The 25,616-nt window shown below is 39.1% G+C and overlaps 1 protein-coding gene across 2 annotated transcripts in view; it reads left to right on the top strand.

Annotated features, from left to right (window-relative positions):
- Positions 3,941–25,616, top strand: part of SMARCAD1 (SWI/SNF-related, matrix-associated actin-dependent regulator of chromatin, subfamily a, containing DEAD/H box 1) — a 78,251-nt gene continuing 56,575 nt past the window's right edge. Inside the window, exons 1-3 of one of the 2 annotated variants that reach the window (XM_005666984.3) lie at positions 3,941–4,095; positions 4,709–4,947; positions 20,847–21,024. In XM_005666984.3, the coding sequence (XP_005667041.1) occupies positions 4,758–4,947; positions 20,847–21,024 (368 nt within the window). In that variant the 5' untranslated portion in view covers positions 3,941–4,095; positions 4,709–4,757. Of the gene's footprint in view, positions 4,096–4,118; positions 4,430–4,708; positions 4,948–20,846; positions 21,025–25,616 lie in introns of those variants that run through there. The other variant, XM_005666985.3, reaches the window with a different exon arrangement.

The following is a 25,616-nucleotide window of genomic DNA, read 5'->3' as shown; positions in this document are numbered from 1 at the left end:
TAGTCATCATAGCCTGACATTGAGCCACACTAACTAATCAAGCTTATTGTTTTCTGTAACTAAAATTTTGAAGTGGTTATGAAACAAAATTGACTAGTAGACCATACTTGTAATTATTAAGTTCTAACCATTTCATTCTCAACAGAATACTTTTACATCACAATTCTCCAATCTTGAAATCTCCATTTTTTTACCCTGTCAACTGGATTTATGTCTTTAGGAATATTTTAAGGAAGATAATATTACCAAGAAACAAAAATTTAAAAATATTGTTCTTGCATAAATGAACTATATATAAATATGACTAGAAAATTAATGAATCCCATTTCTTTCCCTCCAAATCTCTAGAGATATTGTATCATTACCTTCAGGCATTTATTTAGTTCAATTAACAAGCTTTTGACTGGCTTTTTGTCTCTTCGTAGGCTGCAGATTTTTTTCTTCAGAAAGGTAACTTTTGAAATTACCTTGAAAATTCTTGAAATTAAAAAAAAAAAAAATTCCCTTTGTGGCTCAGTGATTAACTATACTGACTATCCATGAGGATGAAGGTTTGATTCCTGGCCTTGATTAATGGGTTAAAGATCTGGCATTGCCATGAGCTGTGGTATAGGTTGCAGATCCAGCACTGCTGTGGCTGTGGTGTAGACCACCACCTGTAGCTTTGATTCGACCCCTAGCCTGGGAACTTCCCTATGCCACGGGTGTGGCCCTAAAAAACAAAAAATCAAATCCTAAGATATTTTTAGCAGATAGTCCCTTTTAATTGCTGCAGTCTTGAATGTTCTTTCACTTGCAGACTAATGAGAACTCCTGAACTTATAACAGAACTTCTATATATTTTTCATTATTGATTCCATTGTGTGTATTCTTTGATTTGATACATTAATCAAAGATTATTTCTCAGTCCTCTGACTCCTATACTTATCACTTCTTTAAATCATATTGATTTGATCCCTTTGTCTTTTTTTGTGTAATCTAGGGGAGAAGTGGTTTTCAAATTTTTCTTCCATATCAATAAGTAAATGTTTATTGTCAATTTTTTTAAAAATTGCTATGTTTATAACCGAGTTATACTTGATAAACAGTCAGATTAACTCCTTTTAAGTCTATAGTTGAGTAAGATTTGACAAATATATTTAGTCACCAGCAGTCCACTCTGGGAAAGAGCAGAATAAGATAGAAGACCAAGGACTGAACTTTGGAATGACCATATTTAGGGTTGGAAGGAAGTAAATTAGAAGACTGGTTTTCAGCCCCAATTGTTTCTATCATTCTAGAAGATTTCAGAATCCAAACAGAACCTTTGCACTCTCTTGCCCCTGTTATGGGCATTATGTGTCCTCCCCACCCCCCCACAAAATCTGTATGTTAAAATTCTAATCCCCAGTATCTCAGAATATGACTGCACTTGGATATAGGCCCTTTAGACAGGTAGTTAAGTTAAAATAGGGACATTAAATGGGCTCTAATCCAATAGGATGTGTTCTTATAAAAAAAAGGAAATTTGGGAGTTCCCGTTGTGGCGCAGTGGTTAATGAATCCGACTAGGAACCATGAAGTTGTGGGTTCAATCCCTGGCCTTGCTCAGTGGGTTAAGGATCTGGCATTGCCGTGAGCTGTGGTAGTTTGCAGACTCGGCTTGGATCCCACGTTGCTGTGGCTCTGGCGTAGGCGGGTGGCTACAGCTCTGATTAGACCCCTAGCCTGGGAACCTCCACATGCTGCGGAGTGGCCAAGAAATGGCAAAAAGACAAAAAAAAAAAAAAAAGAAAAGAAAAAAGAAATTTGGACACAGACAAATGTATTTTAGGCCTTTTCTTTTTTTCCCCCGTTTTTGGCCACCCTGCAGCACATGGAGTTCTTGGGCCAGGGGTCAAATCCCAGCCAGACTGCAACCTATGCCACAGCTGCAGCAACACCTGATACTTAACCCACTGCAACGGGCTGGGGATCAAACCCAAGTCCCTGCTGCTGCAGAGACACCTTCAATCCCATTGCACCATAGTGGAAACTCTGACAAGTATAGTTAGAAGACCATGCAAAGTTACTAAGTGGGAGGAAGTGACACGGGAAGGAAGGATATATGTGCCAACCAACTTTCAGTCTGACACATAGAAGTCTAAACTCAGCCTGGCTTTCCAGGTCATTTTCAAATTAGGATGATATAACATATTTTAATTTTATATTTTTTAGTCGTATTTTTAATGTGTAGATATTGAGATATATGGTATGCAAGTTTCCATTTTCACTCTGGTCTCAGCTGTACAAAATGTTAAGGGGTTAGTACTGCTGCAGAAAATTGCCCTAAAAGGTCAACAGTATCATCTAATCGATGAGACTATTGAAAAGAGAGGAAAGGTGAGGAAACTGAGACTTAGAGATGTTATACATAATTTTCCCAAAGTCACTAAGTTAAGAGAATCCATTTTCAGTATAAGATCTAGTTGAATATGAAGCAAATATTCTTTTTATTCCATTGCATGTACAGGATGGTGACTACACCTAATAATGCTGTATTGCATATTTGAAAGTTGCTAAGAGACTACATATTTTTTTTTGCTTTTTGCTTTTTGCTTTTTAGGACTGCACCCATGACATATGGAGGTTCCCAGGCTAGGGGTCGAAGCAGAGCTACAGCGGCTGGCCACAGGCATAGCCACAACAACACCAGATCTGAGCCGCGTCTTTGACCTACACCACAGCTCATGGCAATGCCGGATCCTTAACTCACTGAGGGAGGCCAGGGATTGAACCCACAATCTCATGGTTCCTAGTCGGATTCATTTCCTCCGCGCCACGATGCGTACTCCGAGAGAATATATCTTAAAGCAAACATTTTTCATTGCCAAAAATAATTTACTATTTACAAGCTGATGTAGCCTTGATGATATCTTTTAACATGTATGCATAAATCCAGGGCATTTCATGGGATATCAAAGATAGGCACAATGGAAATCTCAATTATTCAGTCATTGAGCCTACATTTTATGGGCCCAGACAATTTTATAAGGGGGTTCATGTTAAACAATTCAAAACACTGATTTAGCAAACAGAGTGCCAAGAGTTCCCTTGTGGCTCAGCGGTGGAACCAGTGAACTAGTATCCAGGAAGACTTCCTGGCCTCACTCAGTGCGTTAAGGATCGGGTTGCCATGAGCTGTGGCTTAGGCGGCGGCCCTGCTCCAATCCACATTGCTGTGGGCTGTGGTGTAGGCCAGAAGCTGCAGCTCCAATTCCACCCCCAGCCTGGGAACCTCCATATGCCGCGGGTGCGGCCTAGAAGGAAAAAGGGAAAAAAAAAAGAGAACAGAGTGCTAATTCAAGTTTACACTGAACAATATAACAGGGTAATGACTTGAAGTAATTTTTCTTTAAAGGAAATGCCAACAAGAGGACCAAATTACGACTCAGAAAATTACGTGTTTCATCTAATGCTAAACAAAGAGTATAAATATCCTTAAGTTAATATTTGCATCAAGATAAGTGAATTAATTGTCATACTCCACTGTAGGAACACCCCAGCCAACACTGGGAGGCAGTTTATATGCTTTTAAGGTCAACATACTCGGGTTTTCCTCCTTTCTAATAAACTACCTAAAATCTGCTGGCCTCGCTTTCCTCATTTTGTTAAAAGAGAAGAAAAGAAACGGCTTCTGGTAAGGGTTGAGATTATACGTAAAACAATTACAACAACGATGTTTTACTGTCCACATATTATGTAAATATTATAAATTATAACTTATCAAATATTATAGTAAATATTCTTATTATGCTACCTGTTGCCATTGTGCTATTTATTATTGTTCTATTTAACAACTTTCTGGCTAACCTGGAGAAACAGGCCACAAACGCCCTTCCAAGGCAAAGAGGCGGGTGCGAGTTACCATAGCAACAGCGCGCGCCTAGACATTTTCCTCTTTCACGTCGTCGTCGTCGAAGAGAAAAGTCTAGGATGCGTGTTGCGTCATCACTACGCGCTCATTGGGCTTCTCCCTGCTGCTTTAGAAGGTCCCAGCCCGGCTACCGTCGCTCCACGCCAGGAATTATTTTTTTCATTTCAACCTTTGTTACCTCGCACCGCGACTGCAAAAGCGTAAGTACCAAGGGAAGAAAGATAGCAAGCGAGCGAGCATTAAAAGAGATGCGGCAGCACACTCTCCACTACCCAACCTTCCCTGTGCGTTCTGATCCTATCAGCTTCCTCTCAGCTGGGATCGCGCCGCGTCAACTTCCGGGCGGGTGCCCGCCAGCACGGCCTCCGCCGCTCCCCTCCTTTGGCCCCTTTGTGTCCCCGCAGTGTCGAGGCACCGGCCCTGGCACGTCTTCTCTGGAGGCAGGGAGCACCGTAGTGCAGGGAGCCTCTCACTGTGGGCGGGCGCGCTGCCCGCAGGGGGGTTAGCGTGGGGAACGTGCCTGCGCGTGCTGGGGTAAGAGGAGGTTGCACGAGGGTCAGCGTGTGGAAGGAGGGGCGGAGGGGGGTGGGCAGCGAAGGGGAGTAAAAAGAGCATTGGAAAAATTTTAAACGATAACCCCTGTCCACCTTCTATTTGTTGTGGCCTAACAATGAGTCGCAGCCATAATAGTCATTCTGAGCCACTGGCATGTTTGCGGGCTCTTAATTGCCTTGGGAATGACCTGCTGTGGCTTTGTATTTTATATTGTTTTCATGGCCTCTTTTTTTCTCTTTTTTTATTTTCTCCCTGCAGATAGTTCATTTAAAGCGCCCAACCCCACGAGGTAGTGGTTTCTACCAATATGAATCTTTTCAACTTGGACCGCTTTCGCTTTGAGAAAAGGAATAAGATTGAGGAAGCGCCCGAAGCAACACCTCAACCCTCCCGGCCTGGCCCTTCTTCACCGATTTCTCTTAGTGCTGAAGAGGAGAATGCTGAAGGGGAAGTTAGCAGGGCAGGCACCCCTGATTCAGATGTAACTGAAAAAACAGGTGAGTTACAACGTTGCAAATTGATGTAGCAGCAAGAGATAGAGTGTTTTGCTTTTGTTTTTGTTTTTTTTTTTTTAAGAAGAAAGGCAGAAGAGATTCTAATTTTTGTTCTTGATGTCATTCATACTGATGCAGTGTCCTTCACCATGCCCTTTTAAATACAGCTTTACAGACCTTAGGTACCATATACTTCCAACTGATTATCCATCCATAGTTGTTTCACTTGTATATCAGTTCTTAGAATATGGCCAAGTATTGGAAGCGAAAACAGAATTTAGGTCAGAATGGTTGCTACTGGAAAAACAACTAGGTGATCCAGTCCTGCGCTGGACTTTGAAGCTGTTATTGCCAGACTTTTACATTCATTCCAGTATTCCTCCAAAAAATGTTGATCACCTACTATGAGCTAGACTTTATTCACGGTGCCAGAAGACAACCTCTGCGAACAAATGAAGAACAAATCACATTCAGATTTTGCCAATCACTTGACTTCCTGGAGATCTCCAAAGTGCAAATGAATGATGAGAATTCTTCATGGTGCCAGCAAATAGTCATGAGACAATAGAATTTGAGAAAAAGCAAAAAAATAGCTTTCCCATTTTAATCTATATTCTTTAAACAGTTAAAAATTAGAATATATTTGCAGAGTTCCCACTGTGGCTCAGTGGGTTAAGAACCTGACTGGGAGGAGTTCCCATTATGGCTCAGCTGTAACAAATCTGACTGTTATCCATGAGGACATGGGTTGGATCCTTGGCCTTGTTCAATGAGTTAAGGATCTGCGTTGCCATGACCTGTGGTGTAGATCCCATGTGGCTTGGATCTGGAGTTGCTGTGGTTATGGTGTAGGCCGGCACCTGCAGCTCAGATTCCACCTCTCACCTGGGAACTTCCATATGCTGCAGATGTGGCCCTAAAAAGCAAAAAAGAAAAATAAAATAATTTTTTTAACTAAAAAAAAGAATATGTTTGAAGTCTTACTATGTTTCAGGTGTAGTACAGATGGAGTGCCTCACTTTGTATCATTTAATTGACACAGTAACCCTACAGAATATCATTACCCATATTTTGCAGGATTGAGATCAAAGAAGGTTAAGTTGTTAGGAATTTGATAAATCAGAACTCAGATAACAGGCATTAATATCTAATTCCTAAGTGTAAACTTTTAATCATTTACATTATACAATTTCTTATAAAGGGTGAAAGGGATATTAGAAGTTTTAATGTGTTTCAGTAATACCTTTTTTAAAATGCAAAACTCAGTATTTCACAAGCAGCTTTTAAATTACTATGACCATGCCAATATTGGTAATATGTAACATCATCCTTGATATCCACATTTTATTTGTTGCTCTTTTACTGAAACATAACAACAGAATCCCAAAAGTTACTTTTAAAATGACATTTTAAAATATTTTAATGGTAGAATGATTATTAAGTGGAAACTAGAAATTGAATTTTAAAAGGTTTTGTTTATCTAAAGCGTTTTGAACTTACCTGAATTCAAACCACTGGAGTGAATTCAGAGCACTGGAAATACATCCCTGTGTGCATTCTTTTAACAGATATTTGATTTGGATAACATGCTGTAGATAATGTCTAAACATCCAAGTACTTTAATATTTTAACAGTAAATAGTTTAATCTGTTTCTTATGTAGTTAGGGCATGGAAGACCTGGGTGTAGACATGGAATTTTGAGTCTTTAGAAGCCTCTGCCTCTTCATTTTGGTTAAATGGAACATTGGACAAATCACTTCGATTATCTGAGATCCACAGTTTTTTCACCTCTAAAATAAAAGTACTTTTTAAACTGGAATTCAATGAAATGTTTTAGTTATTAATATTAGTAATACGAAATTCTTAATTGCCGTCTTTAATCAGAAGATGTTTCTCAGTTTTATTTATTTATTTATTTTTCGGTCAAAGGAGAGTTCACACCTTTTCTCTTTATGGGGACTTCTCATACATAAATTCTTAGAAACTGGGCTTGCCTTTAGGAATCACATGGTCAGTCTTGATGACCCTTGGGAAATATGAAAATCAGGTTTGTTCTAGGAATAGTGTCCTACTAGGAATAAACAGCTTTGTTTTCAGTAAAGATTAACGTTAATTGATACTGTGCATTTTTTTTTTAATTTTTTTTTAATTTTCGGTCTTTTTGTGTTTTTAGGGCCACAGCCAAGGCATATGGAGGTTCCCAGGCTAGGGGTCTAATCTAATCACACCAAGAGCCACAGCAACGTGGGATCTGAGCCGTGTTTGCAGCCTACACCACAACTCCTGGCAATGCCAGATCCTTAACCCACTAAGCGAGGCCAGGGATCGAACCCACAACCTCATGGTTCCTAGTTGGATTTGTTTCCGCTGCAGCACGATGGGAACTCCAATACTGTGCATTTTTGAGAATCTTGAAATCTAAGCAAAGTGTAGACTTCCACTGTATGTACTAGGAATCCATTAACGACTAGAAGAGAAGAATGATGAAAGAAACTTGCTTTATAAAACAACCAATCTAGCAGTCATGAGAACTGTGCATTGTTAAGAGGGTAGAATTTGAAAGGAGAGAAATTGTTTAGGCCAATGATGGCAGTACAAGTAGAGAAGAAAGACATGAGTGATTTCAAAGTTAGAAAGGGCAAAATTCCTATTAGATCCTTGGTAAGAATGAGAGAAAAAGAAATGCTAAGCATTTTAGTTTAAGTAGTTGGTTTGGGGAAAGGTAGTTCTATACATCAGAATAGGTATAAAGTACCCACTGAAAGACCTTGAGCATACCTTTAAAAATTCAAATGAGGTCCTGCCCTCAATTTAGCAGAGAAGCCATTTAACTTATCCTGGGGAAGGGGGATGCTGAATTGATTGAGCTTTGGGCCTTGGGCCTTTGGAGAGGGTGAGACAGTGAAGTTGGTTTAAGATCAGATTGGAATTTTTCTCGTGGCTCAGCAGGTTAAGGATATGGTGTTGTCACTGCTATAGCATGGATTTGATTCCTGGCTTGGAATTTCCACATGCTGTGGGTGCAGCCAAAAAAGAAAAGTAAATGAATAAATATATAAATAAGGTTAGATTGGATATTGACATTGGGAAAATCGTCAGTGGGATATGAATATTGATCTTTGCCATCAACTGGTAACTTACTTTGTTATTATGTGGGATGTTGTTTATTTACAGTAGTTTTGGGATCTAAGTCAGCTTCTAGGACAGCAATTGGGTATGGTTAGAATTACCTATAATCTTTTTCAGCTAATCCTGTTATTTTACCTAATGTGAGTTGAGATTTTATTTCCTAGCACTCTCCTTCAGTTACTGTGGCATAGACACACTGTTCCTTGTATATGCCAGACATCATTCAGTCTTCCCATTTGCTCTTCCATCTGTCTCCAAGACACTTCTGTGATATCTGCATATGACTTGGCTTTGTTTCATTAGTGCTTAGTGAAGTATTATTTTTTAAAAGGCCTTTTCTTAACCACTCATGAAGTAGCACCCCCCACTTTTACTCTACTGTATTTTTCTATAAAGTATTTATCACTACCTAGCCTAACATTATACATCGTGTCTCTCTTATCAGACTGTAAGATCTGTGAGGACAAACACCTTGTTCACCTATCCATCCCCACTGACCCAAACAGTGACTGGTTATATAATGTCCTCAGCAGTTATATGTTGAAAGAAGGAGTATTGGATGATATTTAGGTAATATTGCACTTTGAACATAATTTTATTTTATTTATTTATTTTGTCTTTTTGCCTTTTCTAGGGCCGCTCCCGTGGCATATGGAGATTCCCAGGCTAGGGGTCTAATCGGAGCTATAGCCACTGGCCTACACCACAACCACAGCAGCGTGGGATCCAAGCCGCATCTGTGACCTACACCACAGCTCACAGCAACACCGGATCCTTAGCCCACTGAGCAAGGCCAGGGATCGAACCCGCAACCTCATGGTTCCTAGTCGGGTTCGTTAACCACTGAGCCACGACGGGAACTCCAATGATATTTGGTGATTAGTTAAATATGGAGGATTTAAAGGTAACTCAGATGTTCCTTGCTTGGTCAGCTAAATGACTGATGCTATCAACTGGATTAGGCAGTATGATTAGGGCTACCAAAACATGTTGAATTTGAGTCACCTCTCCTATTTCAGTAGCAAGGTCTAGTGGGGGGATGAACATCGAAGTTCAGAGTCATCCTATGGTAGTTATCAAAATATATCCTAGGGAAGGTATCTAATAAGAAGCATCAATGTTAGTGATGCACAGAGGAAGGAAAACCAATACAAGATGTAAAGGATGACCAGAATAGTCATAGAAATAACAGTACCGTGGAAGCTAAAGAAAGAGTTTCTATACTGGTATATAGTGAACAGTATCAAATATTGCAGCGAAGTCAAGTTGAAAGAGAACTGGTTAGAGACCACTTTCCGTGGAAATTTAAGTTCCCATTGACCTTTAGCAATTTCATAAGAAGAAGAAGGCTGTTCTTCCAAGAAGTGAAAGAGAACAGGTTGATGGGGAAGCAATGTCAAGAAAAGATGTTTGAGGAAGGTTGAAATTAAGCATATTTGTTGGCCAGTGGGAAGAAGCTAGCAGAGAGGAAAAGGATAAAGCCGGGGGTTATCTGAAGACTTATCAAGGGAATGGGAGTATGAGAATAGCTGGACTCTAACTTAGAAAAGGAGTAAAGAGGAATTCCTGCTGTGGTACAACAGGATTGTCAGTGTCTTTCTCTGCAGCACCATGACTGCAGGTTCAATCCCTGGCCTGGCACAGTAGGTTAAAGGATCCAGCGTTGCCCACAGCTGCAATGTAGGTTGCATCTATAGCTTGGGTTTGATCTCTGGCCTCAGGAACTCCATATGCCATGGGGTGACCAAAAAAAAGAAAAGGAATAAAGATACATTTTACCCATGGGAGGGGGAATTAAAGAGAAAAAGAAAAATAGATGGGTTCATAGATTATTTTTAGGTTGGAATGGAAGAAAATTTTAGTGTATATTTGAATCTCTTTGCTTGATGAAATAGATTCCATCTTCTAAAGTGGCTGCCAGTTCACTGTGGTTGTCATGTTGAAAGTAAACATTGTTAATAAGTGAGAGGAAAAAAATTATATAGTTATCAAAAGGATTTCTAGAGAGCACTGCTCTGCCACTTACAGACTGTATGATCTTAAGATATCAGTGTTTTTGAACTTCACTTCCTTTGCCTAGATGTTCTCTTAAGTCCTTGCAAGCAGTTAAATAGATAAAGATGTGAATGATTTGAGTGATGAGGCTAGATGTATCGTTTTAGCATCACGATTCTATAATCGTCAGGGTGATACTCGGTCCCCCCCGCCCCCGCTTTTTTTCTAAGGGCCGCGCCTGCAATGCATGGAGGTTCCCAGGCTGGGGCTTGAATCGGAGCTGTAGCCACTGACCTACACCACAGCCACAGCATCTTGGGATCTGAGCCATGTCTGCGACCTACACCACAGCTCATGGCAACACTGGATCCTTTAACCCACTGAGCGAGGCCAGGGATCAAACCCAAATCCTCACATATACTAGTTGGTTTCGTTACTGCTGAGCCACAACGGGAACTCCCTCTTTACTCTTAATGATTACTTCCTCTGTTCCTATCCCCTACTTCTAGCAGTCATCCTGTACTTTATGATCTTAACTACTCTAGGTACATTATAAAAATGGAATCGTACAGGATTTGTTTTAGGGGTTTTTCTATTTTGTTTTGTTTTTGTCTGCACCTGCAGCATGTGGAAGTTCCTAGACCAGGGATTGAACCCTTGACATAGCGACCCAGGTTGCTGTTCAATGTTGAATACTTAACCTGCTGCATCACGAGATTAAGCAGGATCTGTCTTTTTGTAACTGGCTTACTTCACTTTGCCTAGTGTCTTCAGGATTCATCCCCGTTGTAATGTGTATCAGAATTCTTTTTTTCTTTTTTTTCATCTTTCTGTCTTTTCTAGGGCCGCACCCACAGCATACGGAGGTTTCCAGGCTAGGGGCCCAGTCGGAGCTCTAGCTGCCAGCCTATGCCACAGCCACAGCAACTCAGGATCCGAGCCACATCTGCAGCCTACAGCACAGCTCACGGCAGCTCCAGGTCCTAAACCCACTGAGCAAGGCCAGGGATTGAACCTGCAACCTCATGGTTCCTAGTCAGATTTGTTAACCACTGGGCCACGATGGGAACTCCCAGCATTTCTTTTTACGGCTGAAAGATATCTCATTGTATGTAGACCTACATTTTCTTTATTATTCCTTCACAGATGACACTTGGGTTGTTTCCACTTTATGGCTCTTGTGAACAGTGGTGCTGTGAACATAAGCGTACAATATCTCTTCCTCTCCCTGCTTTCAGTTCTTTTGGGTATATATCCAGAAATGGAATTGCTAGATTGTAAAGTACACCACCATATATTTTCCATAGCTGCACCGGAAAACATTTTTACATTCCCACCAGCAGTGCACAGTGGTTCCAACTTGTTTCCATATCCTTGTATCCTTGTGAATACTTGTTATTGTTTGTTTTTTTGGAGTAGTTTTTTTTTTTTTTTTTTTTTTAATAGCCTAACTAGTGAATATGAGTTTGTGTTGTTGTTTAACCTTAACTCTCATCTGGAATTTATTTTGTTATGAAGGCTTAAAGTATGATACTGTTTTCTTCTCCATTCATTGTTTCTCATTTATGAGTCACTTATTCCCAGAACCATTTATTGACAAATCCTTTCCTGTGTATGAAATGTAATCATTACAGAGATATTGTGGGTTCGGTTCCAGACCACCGCCATAAAGTATCAATAAAGTAAGTCACCTGAGTTTTTTGTTTTTCCAGTACATGTAAAAGTTATGTTTGTGGTGTTTTTTTTTTTTTTTTTTTTTTTTTTGGTCTTTTTGCCATTTCTTGGGCACTCCCTTGGCATATGGAGTTCCCAGGCTAGGGGTCTAATCAGAGCTGTAGCCACTGGCCTATGCCAGAGCCACAACAACGTGGGATCCAAACCGCGTCTGCAACCTACACCACAGCTCACAGCAACGCCGGATCCTTAACCCACTGAGCAAGGCCAGGGATCAAACCCGAAACCTCATGGTTCCTAGTTGGATTCGTTAACCACTGCGCTACAACGGGAACTCCAATAAAAGTTATATTTATATTAAATTATAGTCTATTAAGTGTTCAGTAGCGTTAGGGATTTTATTTTATTTTATTTTGGGGGCCACACCCATGGCATATGGGAATTCCCAGTTGGGGTCAAATCTGAGCTGCCAGCCTACACAGCAACGCCAGATCCAAGCTGAGTCTGTGGCCTATATCACAGCTCACGGCAACTCCGGATCCTTAACCTGCTGAGCAGGGCCAGGGCTTGAACCCACTTCTTCACGGATACTAGTCAGGTCTTTTACCTCTGAGTCACAACGGCAACTCCACATTGTGTCTTAAAAATTGTTCATATTTAGGAGTTCCTGTCATGGGGCAGTGGTTAACGAATCCAACTAGGAACCATGAGGTTGCGGTTCAATCCCTGGCCTTGCTCAGTGGGTTAAGGATCCGGCGTTGCCGTGAGCTGTGGTGTAGGTCACAGACGCGGCTCAGATCCTGCATTGCTGTGGCTGTGGTGTAGGCCGGCGGCTACAGCTCTGATTAGACCCCTAGCCTGGGAACCTGCATATGCTGTGGGAGTGGCCCTAGAAAAGGCAAAAAGACAAAAAAAAAAAATGTTCATACTTTAATTAAAAAATGTTTGCTAAAAAATGCTAACCATTGTCTGAGCCTTCAGTGAATTGTCATTTTTTTGCTGGTAGAGGATCTTGCCTTGATGTTGATGGCTGATGACTGATCAGGATGGTGCTTGCTGAGAATTAAGGTTTTTAAAATAAGACAACGGGGAAGTTTGCTGCATCAAATGATTCTTCCTCTCAAAAATGGCTTCTCTGTAGCTTACGACGCTATTTGATAAGATTTCAGCAGAACTTTCAAAATTGGAATCCATCCTCTCATCTGTCACTGCTTCATCAACTAAGTTTATGTAGTAGTCTAAATCCTTTGTTGTCATTTCAGCAGTCTTCACAGTATCCTCACTAGGAGTAGATTTCATCTCAGGAAACTCCTTTCTTTGCTCCTCCATAAGTAGCAACTCCTCATCCCTTGAAGTTTTATCATGAGTTTGCAGCACTTCAGTCCACATCTTCCAACTCCACTCCTAATTCTAGTTCTCTGTTGTTTCTGCCACATCTGCAGTTCATTTTTCCATTGAAGTCTTGAACGCCTCAAAGTCATTCATTAGGATTGAGGTCATCTTCTTTCACACTCTTGTTAATGTTGGTATTTTGACCACTTCTAATGAATCGTGAATGTTCTTAATGGCATCTAGAATGGTGAATCCTTTCCAGAAGGTTTTCAGTTGACTTTGCCCAAATTCATCGGAGGAATCACTATCTCTGGCAGCTTTAGCCTTATGAAAAATGAAAAATAAGAAAAGTATTTCTCAAATAATAGAACTTGAAAGTCAAAAGTACTCCTTGATCCATGGGCTCAGAATGGATGCTGTGTTAGTAAGCATGCAGACAACATGAGTCTCATTGTACATCTCCATTAGAGCTCTCAAGTGACCAGGTGCATTGTCAGTGAGCAGCCGTATTTTGAAAGGAATCCTTTTCCAAGCAGTAGGTCTCAACAGGTTTGGGTTTAACATAGTAAATTAGAGTTCCCAGAGTTCCCTTGTGGCACAGCGTGTTAAGGATCCAACATTATCACTGCCGTCGCTTGGGTTGCTGCTGTGGCACAGGTTCTGTCCTGGCCCAGAAACTTCCATATGCTGTGGGCGTGGCCATAAAAAATAAATTAAAAAATTCAGTAAACCATATTATGAACAGATGTGCTCTCATCCAGGCTTTGTTCCATTTATAGAGCACAGGCAGAGCAGATTTAGCATAGTTCTTTCTTAAGGGTCCTAGGATTTGGGGACTGATAAATTAGCATTGGCTTCAACTTCAAGTCACCCACCGCGTTAGCCCATAACAAGAGAGTCAGCCTGTCCTTTGAAGCCAGGCATTGACTTCTCCTTTCTAGCTATGGAAGTTCTCAAACACACACAATATCTACAAAGTCCAATAAAACAAGGTATGCTTGTATTATAGTTTTTGATTTGTTTTTGTTTTTTCTTCCTCTTCGAGCTGAAAGTTTAAAGCATTGGCACTTGTTTTTTTTTTTTTTTTTTAATTTCCAAGTGATTGCAATTTTGCTTCAATGTTTTTATTAATATTTATTTATTTGTTTGTTTGTTTTGCTTTTTAGGTCTGCACCCATGGCATATGGTGGTTCCAGGCTAGGGGTCCAATCGGAGCTACAACTGCCAGCCTACACTACAGCCACTTGGAATCCTAGCCGTGTCTGTGACCTACACCACAGTGATCTAGCTCATGGCAACGCTAGATCCTTAACCCACTGAGCAAGGCCAGAGATTGAACCCGCAAACTCATAGTTCCTAGTCGGATTCATTTCTGCTGCACCACAACAGGAACTTCCTCAATGTTTATTTCTAATTTCACTTGTAACCAGAGAATGTGATGTGTAGTATTTCTTTGGTGAATTTACTAAGATTTTATTTTTGGCCTACTACACAATTGCTGTATAAGTTCCAAGAGTACTTGAAAAAGACATAGTCTAAGTATAGATTTAATTTATATGTCAAATAATGATGAGTTTCCTTATTTATATAATTTTTTAAAAACTGGATCACAAATATGTCATAAAATCAATTTCTTAAGAGTTCCTGTCATAGCTCAGCTGTTAACAAACCCAACTAGCATCCATGAGGATGCAGGTTCAATCCCTGACCTCACTCAGTGGGTTAAGGCTCTGGCATTGCCATGAGCTGTGGTATAGGTCACAGATGCAGCTTGGATCCCAAGTTGCTGTGTCTGTGGTTTGACCCCTAGCCTGGGAACCTCCACATGCTGTCCGTGGGTGTGGCCCTAAAAGACAAAAAAAAAAAAAAAAATAGAATAGACTCTGGCGTGGCTCTGGCTGTGGTATAAGCTGGCAGCTGTAGCTCTGATTTTGACCCCAGCCTGGGAACTTCATATGCCATGGGTGCGGCCCTAAAAAGACAAAAAAAAAAAAAAGACCTCTGAGATTTAACACTTTGGCCTTGTCCAATGTTAATAACATGGCTTTCTTTTCCTTTACTTTTTTTTTCTATTTTAACCTTTTCTTTGTCTTAAACTTGAAATGTTTGTATTTTCTCATTTTATCTTAGAGTAATGTGTTAGAAACTACTCTTTAGTGTTGTACACAGTGTTTTCTTTGTCTTTTTGTGAAGCTTTTTTCTGAAGTAGTTTGATTTTTCTAAGATGCTAAAGATATTTTCCTATCTACTATGGCATTCAAATTAAAGACTGTCCAGATTTTATAATCTATTATTTTGGTAATAAATCTTTCAAAGGAGCAAGTATATGACATGTTTTACTAGGTATTCAAAGGAACTCACTGCCTTGAACTTCAGTTGCCATGTTAGGGAATTGAACCATGTAGAGCAATATAATTGGGACATAAAAAATGGCACACTTAACATAAGTTCTCAGGACAGATACAAAGGTTTATGGGTTTTCATTATACTTTAGATCACCTTTATTTATGGATTATCTAATTGATTTAGACTCTTCTGTGTGAACTGAATCTCCCAGAAGTGATTTTTTTTGTTTTTTGAGTGGTCCTTAATCTTGGACCACTTATAAAGGTAGAATCAGAGGCAGGTTTAAATGCTTTTCTCATTTCATGGTAAACTTAGGAAAATAGGTAAAAGCATATTGGAAGGTTTTGGAGTATAAGATTGTCTCCTCTTTTGCATACCACTAAATGGGGAATTTCATTTGGAATTACTCCCTAGAACTTGGAATCTTCTTGCAAACAGCAGTGATGTAGGTTCCCATTGCTTTTGGTAATGAGAAAATATCATCTTCTATCTCTAAAACATAGGCTTTTTTATTGTTTTGATATGAAAGGACAGTCTGTTTTCCCGCATGTTCTTTTAACGTGTTGTTTATTCTTCTCATGGCAGTTATGACTCAGAACATAGCTACTATGTACATGGCTACCTAGCTCTTATTATTAGTTTCTTTAGGGCAAGTTGAGGTATAGCTTGCCTTTTTTTTTTTTTTTTTTTTTTTTTTTTTCCTTTACTATCCCCTCACCTCCTGGTACAGTGCCTTAAATACAGAAGGCATTTACCAAATGTCAGAATTAAGTAATTGCTAATGTCTTTATAATTGTTTATACTTTTCACCATTCTTTGCGTCATTTTTATATTTTTCTTTTTGACTTCCTTTCTGTCTCCTCTGTGCTGTTGCTTAAATTGCTTGTTTGGGAGTTCCTGCTGTGGCGAAATGGGATCAGCAGAATCTTGGGAGCTCTGGGACATAGGTTCAATCCCCCATCTGGCACGGTGGATTAGGGAATGCAGCATTGCCACCGGTTTAGTATCAAAGAATATTGACAGTAATGTAGAAAGGCTATGAAAATATTCCCACATTCCCTAATTATGTAACTGTGGTGAGCCACGATTTTCTTCATAAACCTAAACAAAAATAGTGTGCTACAATAGATGAATTGCACAGTTAAGAGAATCTGGCAGTTTCTGTTAAACCAGAGATTTTCACAGATGTAAAATAGTGCCACTCTTTTCACTGAATTTGAGAGTATAAAGAGCGAAGGAGATAGTTTTCGTAAAACTATATTATTTATGTTAATGTGTAAATAGTTTGTTTAATAAATGTTTAAAATTTTCCTTAGTTTCTATTTCTAATTTGGTAAATATCATAGATAAAACCAGCATAAGCAAAAACTCTTTTGGGTCCTCATTTTTTAGGAATGAAAGAGGTCCTGAGTTTGAAAAATGCTATTATATTATAACCTTCCCCCGTATTATCAAACCACTTCCTCTTTTAGTCACTTGCCATTCAGGCTATTGAGGATGCTGTTTGGTTCAGTGCAGTATAAATGTTTAATGCATATATTTTGATGGTATGTCGTACATATCCAATAAAAGCACTAGGTAATTAAGTACATGAAGGAGAGTAAGCCTGACTTCCTTTATTTTTTTTCTGTCTTGTTGACTATGCATATTAAACATGAGTTTTAAAAATTGGTGTGTCCTCACCATATGTTTTGTACTGTAATCTGTATATGATAAGGGGGAAAAATCAAAGAAAAATGAATATATAATCAAGTTTAGAAAACTCTAGTTCTCTTAAGAATTTTGAGGCCCTCCCCCACCAAACAGTAAGACATTTAAGTGATCAGTTTGGAAAAAATTATTCATCATTTTGATTAAAGAGGCTTTTTTAAAAAGTGTCAACAGTCCAAATCATTATGGAATGGCCTTATAGGAAAGCAGAACACTATTGTTAAATTGTTCAAGTGATAGGCATTATGTTTAGGTCAAATTTTTGATACAGTAAACATCTGAATTTTTAGTTTTATGTGTTACTTGTGGTATATCAGGAACACTATGTAAAAGCAGAGTTGATAGTACTTTTATCCTTATTTTACATTAAGTGGACTATAATTTTATTACATTGCATAACCGAATTTGTAAACATCTCCATATATATGACAATTAACATAGCTGTAATTAGTTCTAAAGCAAAGTTTTTCACTCAAGGCATACTCAACACTTATAAAATTATTCTTTTGGAACACTTTTGTGATTTGCTCTTCGATAATGTTGCGAAGACTTCATTACAGGATGTAAAAAGATGTTTTTTTTTAGTGTCTTCCAGGCAATTGATTATGTAAGCCTTGGTTAATGTTATTTACAGATATGCCTCACGAGCCTTATAATAATGATTGCTATTGTTTTGGGACAGTTAATGGAGGGAGACCAAGAGTTTTAGGATGTTAGGGTTTAGACTTTTGGGCTTGGATTTTAGATCTGCTAGTTTGTCCTATATGACTTTGGACAAGTTGCTTTCTCTAAACCTTATTTTATAAGATGGTGATCTAGGAGTTCCTGTTGTGAATCCGACAAGGAGCCATGAGGTTTTGGGTTCGATCCCTGGCCTCACTCAGTGGGTTAAGGATCCGGCATTACTGTGAGCTGTAGTGTAGGTTGCAGAAGAGGCTTGGATCTGGCATTGCTGTGGCTCTGGCTTTGGCCAGAGGCTACAGCTCCTATTAGACCCCTAGCCTGGGAAGCTCCATATGCCTTGGGCGTGGCCCTAAAAAGACAAAAGACCAAAAAAAAAAGAAAAAATTAGTGATAAAATGGGCTCTCAGGGTTATTGTCAGTGTTAAAAATGTTTGGGTTTCCCTTAAGGACTTTCTTGATGCTGAACAATAGTTAATGGTAGCTCTTAGTTTTGTTTGTTTGTTTGTTATCTTTTTAGGGCCTCACCCACGGCGTATGGAAGTTCCCAGGCTGGGGGTCAAATCAGACCTATAGCTGCTTGCCTACACCACAGCCACAGCAACACCAGACTATTAACCCATTGAGTGAGGCCAGGGAACAAACCCACATCCCCGTGGAAATTAGTCAGGTTCATTACTGCTGAGCCACAACGGGAACTCCTAGCTATTGTTTTTTAAATCAGCACCTTTGAACTAAAGATTCATGGTCATTGCTTTTTAAAATACACAACTGGTTCTCTTATCTGTAAATTCCCTCATCTATAGATTCAACCACCTATGATGGAAAAGATTGAGAAAAAAATAAATTCCAGGAAGTTCCAAATAGAAAAACTTGAATTTGTCACAGCTGCATTACTTACATAACTTTCTCATTTTTTTTTAACATATATCCTGTGTTTTCATATCTTCTTTTTCTATTTTCTGTTTTTTTGGTGTCTGCCTTTAATTTGGATATTTTCCACAGGTTTCTTTTTTTTTTTTTTTTTTTTTTGCCTTTTTTGCTATTTCTTTGGGCCGCTCCCGCGGTATATGGAGGTTCCCAGGCTAGGGGTCTATTGGAGCTGTAGCCCAGGGCCTACGCCAGAGCCACAGCAACGCCAGATCCGAGCCACATCTGCAACCTACACCACAGCTCACGGTAACGCCGGATCGTTAACCCACTGAGCAAGGGCAGGGACCGAACCCGCAACCTCATGGTTCCTAGTCAGATTCGTTAACCACTGCGCCACAACAGGAACTCCAACTTTCTCATTTGTATTTACAACTGTTTACCTAGAATTTACTTGTATTAGGTATTATAAGTAATCTAGCTGTGTGTATAGGTTATATGCGAGTACAGGGCCATTTTATATAAAGGTCTTGAACATCTGCCAATTTTGTTATTGGGCAGGGGGCGGAGGGAAGCAGGAAGGTCCTGGAACCTATCCTTCCAAACTCCACAGTTACTAAGTAACAACTCACTAAACTAAGGCATTGACTACTTCTACTTTAATATGAATTCCTTAAATCTGTTTTCTCTTCAAATGTATAAGGTAGAATAATCTTGTAATTCAACCCTTGGAGAGAGGAGACCTTGGTAGAATATACTCACTTGGTTTGGATAGACATATAGTGTCAACTTTATTGTTCTATAGGTCTGCCATAACAAAATACCACTAACTGGGTGGCTCAAACAGCAGACATTTATTTTCCCCCATATCTGGAGTCTAGAAATCCAAGATCAGGGTGATGGCAGGCTTGGTTTCATCTAAGGCCTTTCTCCCTGGCTTGCAGGTGGCCATCTTCTCACTGTATGCTCACTTCGCCTTTCCTCCACGCATGTACATCTTTGGTATTTTTCTCTTAGAAGGACATAGGTCATATTGGATTAGATCACTGACCTAACTTAGTCACCTCTGTGAAGGATTTTTTTCTAAACATTTTACATTCTGAGGCACTGGGAGTTAGAACTTAAACATAGGGATTTTGGAGGGTACCCAGTTTGGCTCTTAATGCTAACATTTGCAAAAAAGCTAATGTTTGTTGGTACTGGCTAGTGCTAATTACTGAACTAAGTACTTAATATATATCATCTGATTTTATGTACACATTAGCCCTGTGATTATTAACATCTCTGTTTCACAAGTGAGGACACTGAGACTTAGACTAAGTGACTTGGCTAAGAGAAGGGATGGAAATTCAAGTGTTTTGGGCTGTGGTGTGTCCATGTTTTCTTAGCCAAAACCTGGATACTAGGAAACAAAAGCATAGAGAGAAAAGGGTTAAAATATAAAATACAGGAGTTCCCACTGTGATGTAGTGGGTTAAGAATATGATTGCAGAATCTCAATTCTCTGCAGAAGCATGGGTTTGATACCCAACCCAGTGTAGTGGGTTAAAGGGTGTGGTATTGCTGCAGCTGTGGAGCTGTGGTATAGATTGAAGCTGCAGCTCAGATTCATTCCCTGACCCAGGAACTTCCATGTGCCAAGGGTGTGGCCATAAAACTAAAAAATTTTAAATATATTTACATGTAAAATACAAACGTCTGTTCTGTGCACTAAAAGTGCACTAAGGTCTAAGTAACCAGTGAACTGAAAAATCATTTAATGTCAATCCTGGAGGACTATTAATTTTTTCTTTCTTTATTTTATTTTTCTTTATTTTTTTAAATTTTTTTACGGCCAAACCTGTGGCACGTGAAAGTTCCCAGGTTAGGGGTCGAATCAGAGCCACAGCTGCTGCCCTACACAGCCACAGCAACGCCAGATCCTTAACCCACTGATTGAGGCCCGGGATCAAACCCACATCCTCATGGATACTAGTTAAGTTTGTAACCCGCAAAGCCACAGGGGGAAATCCTAATTTTTTCTTTAAAAAGTGGGAGGAATTTTTGGTTTTAGGGTGTAAACAGCGAATGAAGCTGAAAAATTTTAGCACATCATTGTAATTATCAAAAACATTTGTTTTATTTTCAAATTACTCAAAATGCATTTCCCCCTTTTTTTTTGCAGAAGATTCTAGTGTTCCTGAAATGCCAGAAAATGAAAGAAAAGCAGGTATATCATATTTCAAGAATCAAAGAGGAATACAGTATATTGATTTATCTTCTGATAGTGAAGATATTATTTCTCCAAATTGTTCCAGTACAGTTCAAGAGAAAAAATTCAACAAAGACACAGTAATTATAGTGTAAGTAACTTAACAGATTCATTGTATTTGCATGTGTAAGATGTTTCTTGAGAAAAAAAAATTACTTTAAATTGAAAATTTTTGATGACTCCCCCCCTTTTTGCACCTTGGTTATTTTTTCTGACTGTATCTTGGTTATTTTTCTCTAACCGGTTATTTTTTAACTGGCTATGTTAAAATTTCTAACTGGTTATTTTAAAAATAGCTTGGTTATTTTTCTCTAAGATGTGGAGAGGTACTCTGTGTTTGTGTGTGAGTTTCCGGATAACTGATTTTCAGTAAAATGTTTAGTGAGAGCAGATACTTAGTTTTTAGTCCTCCATAGATAAGAAAATCATTTTACCAAGTGTCTTTGAACATCCATAACTACATTATGATTTATTCTTGAGTCCTAGAGTCAAATCATTTTAAAGTTTTTGGAATACATGCTATGGGCTAGCACAGAGCTTGTATTATAGTTAGGTAGAAAGATTAAAAATTAAAAATATGGTATGTCAGGAGTTTTCTTGTGATGCAGCACGTTAGGGATCCGATGTTGTGTCCCTGATGTCGCACGGGTTCAGTCCATAGCTTGGAAACTTCCACATGCCATGGGCAAGGCCAAAAAACCAAAACAAGCAAAATGCAGTATGTCAGATAATAAACATTATGGACAAAAGGGAAGGGAACTACAGAGTTTGAGGTCAGGATAAGGGCATGGTTTCTAAAGAGCATGGTTGGCAAAGGTTCCGGTGAGATGATGATGCTTGAGCAAAGGTGGGAGAAAGTAGGAAAGAACCATGTGGATATAGTGGAAGGGACATTGGAAATAGTTTTATTTAATGACCCTGAAGTGGTATTATGCCTATTGTTTTTGAGGAAAGTGGCAGCGGTGGGGGCTAAGGATGCAGAGTGAAGGACATGAGGTCACAAGATGAGGGATAAAGTAAAGAAAGGGATTTTCACGTTAAGCCCATAGGCTGTTTGGCTTTTATTCTGAATGAGATGGGAAGCTAATAGAGTATATAGAGCAGAGAAGTAAAATGATCTGACTTATGTGTTTAAAATCTTTGAGACTGTAGGGGAGTAGTAGTAGAAGCATGAAAACTGTTGTATTAACCGAGGCAAAAATGTTGGAAGCTTAGACCACCATGCTAAGAGTGATAAGAAGTGGTTAGACTCTGGGCATACTCTGGAAGTGAAACAGAGAGGATTTATTGATGGACTTCAAATGAAATGAGAGAGAAAGGAGTCAATGATGATCCTAAAATATTGGCCTGAGCAACTGGAAAGATGGAGTTAACACTAGTGGAGATAAGGAATATCAACTAGAGTGTGGTGGTGGGGGAGTGCCTTGTGAGGAAAGATCAGCAGTTCAGTCTTGGACATGCTGTGATTGAGAAGACTCTTAGACATCTAAACGGACGTGTCAGGTGGGCAATTGGATTTGTGACATTTGGGTTCTGGAGAGAAGGCTGGGTTCTATATCTAAATTTGTGAGTTGTGGGAATGTAGATAGATAAAGGCACATGATTAGATGAAATCACTAAGAGACACTCATACAGCTAGAAGAGAGAAAATCTCTTGGTTGAAGGACTTAGGCCAAGGGAACTCTGGATTTGGGGAAAGGGAGATGAGAAGGAACTTGTAGAAGGTTCTAAAAAAGAGCAATTATTGAGGTAAGAGAAAAGTCAAAAATGTTGTGTGATCAGAATCTAAGTGAAAGAAGTGTTACAGAAGACGGAAGGGCTCAAGACCGTCCACTGCTAAGATGAGGATTTCCTCTTAAAATGTGCACAAGCCCTGATGAACATGCCTTTATCCTGAGCTTCACTTTGAAGTAACAAAAAATAGTGAAGATCCTGTGTGGTAAATCCTAAGGATAACTGACGTATTAGCACTCCCATTTTTTTTTTTTTTTAGGGGCACACCCACAGCATATGGAAGTTCCCAGGCTAGGGGTCGAATCCGAGCTACGCCACAGCCATAGCATCATGGGATCCAGTCCTCCTCTGCAGCTTACACCACAGCTGATGGCAATGCTGGAGCCTTAACCCACTGAGCGAGACCAGGGATCAAACCCACATCTCATGGAGACTAGTTGGGTTCTTAATCTGCGGAGCCGCAATGGGAACTCCTTTACTTTTTATTTTGAAAATAAATTTAAACTTACAGAAAAGTTGGAAGAATGGTCAATTTCCACAATCCTTTTAAAAAGATTCTGAGTTCCTATTGTGGCTCAGTGGGTTAAAGACCTGATGATGTCTCTATGGGATGCAAGTTCAATCCCTGACCTCACTCAGTTGGTTAAAGATCAACCACTGAAGCAGGCTGTGGCGTAGACTTGAAGATGCAGCCCAGATCCACTGTTGCTGTGGCTGTGGTGTAGCCACAGCTGCAGCTCCAGTTCAGCTCATGGCTTGGGAACTATCACATGCCATAGGAATAGCCATAAAAAAAAAAAAAAAAATTTAATAGAATAAAAAGATTCACCCATTGTTAACATCTCCCCACATTTGCTTGCACCATCTTCATAAAATAATAGTAAGAGTTATTACTGAGACCTTTGCCTGTATTGATTTCACATTCATATCTTAAAAACAAGGTCATTCTCTTATATAACAGAAAAAAAGCATTTAAAATTCAGAAATACCAATTAACATTGGTACAATACTATTATGTAATATATTTAGTCCATGTTTAAATTTTACCAGTTATCCTGGTAATTTTCCTTACAGTAGGGCTACTCAGTACCAGTTTGTCAATAAGGAATATGCCCCTTAGAATATAAATCACTGTACTCATTCCTTTACCAAGAAAGTCTAGTAATGGGAAAAAAAATCAGCTGAACTGAGCAATGTGCTTATTAGTAAAGTAGTTGTTATTTCTTCTGTTTTTTTATTTTCTCTTTTTCCCTTTTTTTCTTTTGTTTTTTGTTTTTTTAGGGTCACTCCCATGGCATATGAAGATCCCAGGCTAGGGGTCGAATAGGAGCTCTAGCTGCCCGCCTGCACCACAGCCACAGCAATGCCACATTCAACGCATGTCTGCGACCTGCACCACAGCTTATAGCAATACCAGATCCTTAACCCATGGAGCAAGGCCAGGGATCGAACCTGCATCCTCGTGAATACTTGTTGCGTTTGTTAACACTGAGCCACCATGGGAACTCCATATTTCGTCTGGTTTAAAACTAAGTTCCTCACCTGTTATGGACAGCTAACACTTCAATTTTGAGAACTAGCAATCAGTCCATAGACCATATTTTGAGTAGTACTTTTTAGCAGAGTCTTCTCCAACATCATACATTGGATTTATAGTCTATGTGTCTTTAATCTTATTTAATCTGAAAGTTTCTCTAAAAGCTCATGATGTTGGCCTTTGAAGGTAGCAGGTCAGTTTTGTTTAGGATGTCTCAATTTCTACACCCCTGATGTTTCTTCATGATGAAATTTAGGTTAAGGTTCAGGAACTACATAAATGATTTTCTGTCCGTGGTGTGTCACGTTAGGAGGTACACTGATCATCACTTTGTCTCATTATTGGTGGAGTGTGCTTTAACCACTCGGAAACCTGAGATTTTTCTCCTGTAAGTAAAGTTAACCATTTTCCTCTTTGTAATGACTAAGTAATCTCTGGCAAGAAACTTTTAAGACTAAGGCTCCTCTTCCTTAGCCGACTTCTCTTCTATAGTTGTAGCATCTGTTAATGATTCTTGATTGAATCAGTCACTACAGTGGTAGCTGTGAAATGTAGTATGTCTGACTAGCATTCTGGAATTTATACTTTCATTATTTGGTATTATACTATAGATAGTTTTCTCATTTCTCCTCATTTATTCATTTGTTTATATATTTACTACAGTAATATGAAAATGGAATTTTAGGTGTTTTTTGCTCAATAGATTATAATCCATTACTATTATTACTAATTTCAGTACTAAAATTGCTCGATTTTGGCAGGCGAGGGCCCCTCTAAGTAGACTCTGGTTTTGAGAGATTCCTACTATTTTTTGAGACTTTCCTTCCTGGCATGAGATGTTCTAGACTGGTTCTTTCCCTACTCCAGGCCTGAAATCAGAATTAGCCATTTCTCCAAGTGGCATTGGTTTCTTTTAAAGGGAATGGTATTTGGAAATCTGGAGACTAGGTATGTTTTTTCTTTGTTCTTGGGTGAAGCAGGGGATTATTTCATTGCCCTTTCAGCAAGAATGGGGTAGATATATGAGAGGGAGAATGGTAGGGTTTTATGTTTTTTTAGTTTTTATTAAAAGTAATATTTTATGTAATATGTCATGAGTTTATAATGATGTATTCTATTGTACCACTCTTTCTTGCCTCCTGTATTTCCTTTTCTAACAGCAAGAACTCTGCTTCCACCACTATCATTGTGTTTGCTGATTTGCTCAGTCATCCAGTGTATATAATAGTTTCAGAATTGCTGTAATCATAGCACCTGACCATTAAGCCCACTAAGAGTTCAAAACTTATATAGATAAGTTTCATATTTTCTTTAGATGAGGGTAAATGGTTAAAGTACTTGGATTATTTACTCGAAGTTTTCTTTGTTATTCACTTGAAATATAATTCAGTTCATTAATTTCTGTTTGTATT

The sequence above is a fragment of the Sus scrofa genome, chromosome 8, assembly GCF_000003025.6.
Source record: "Sus scrofa isolate TJ Tabasco breed Duroc chromosome 8, Sscrofa11.1, whole genome shotgun sequence".
Lineage (NCBI taxonomy): Eukaryota > Metazoa > Chordata > Mammalia > Artiodactyla > Suidae > Sus > Sus scrofa.
The sequence above is the reverse complement of the archived record's forward strand: the minus strand, read 5'-3'. Positions and strand labels throughout refer to the sequence as shown.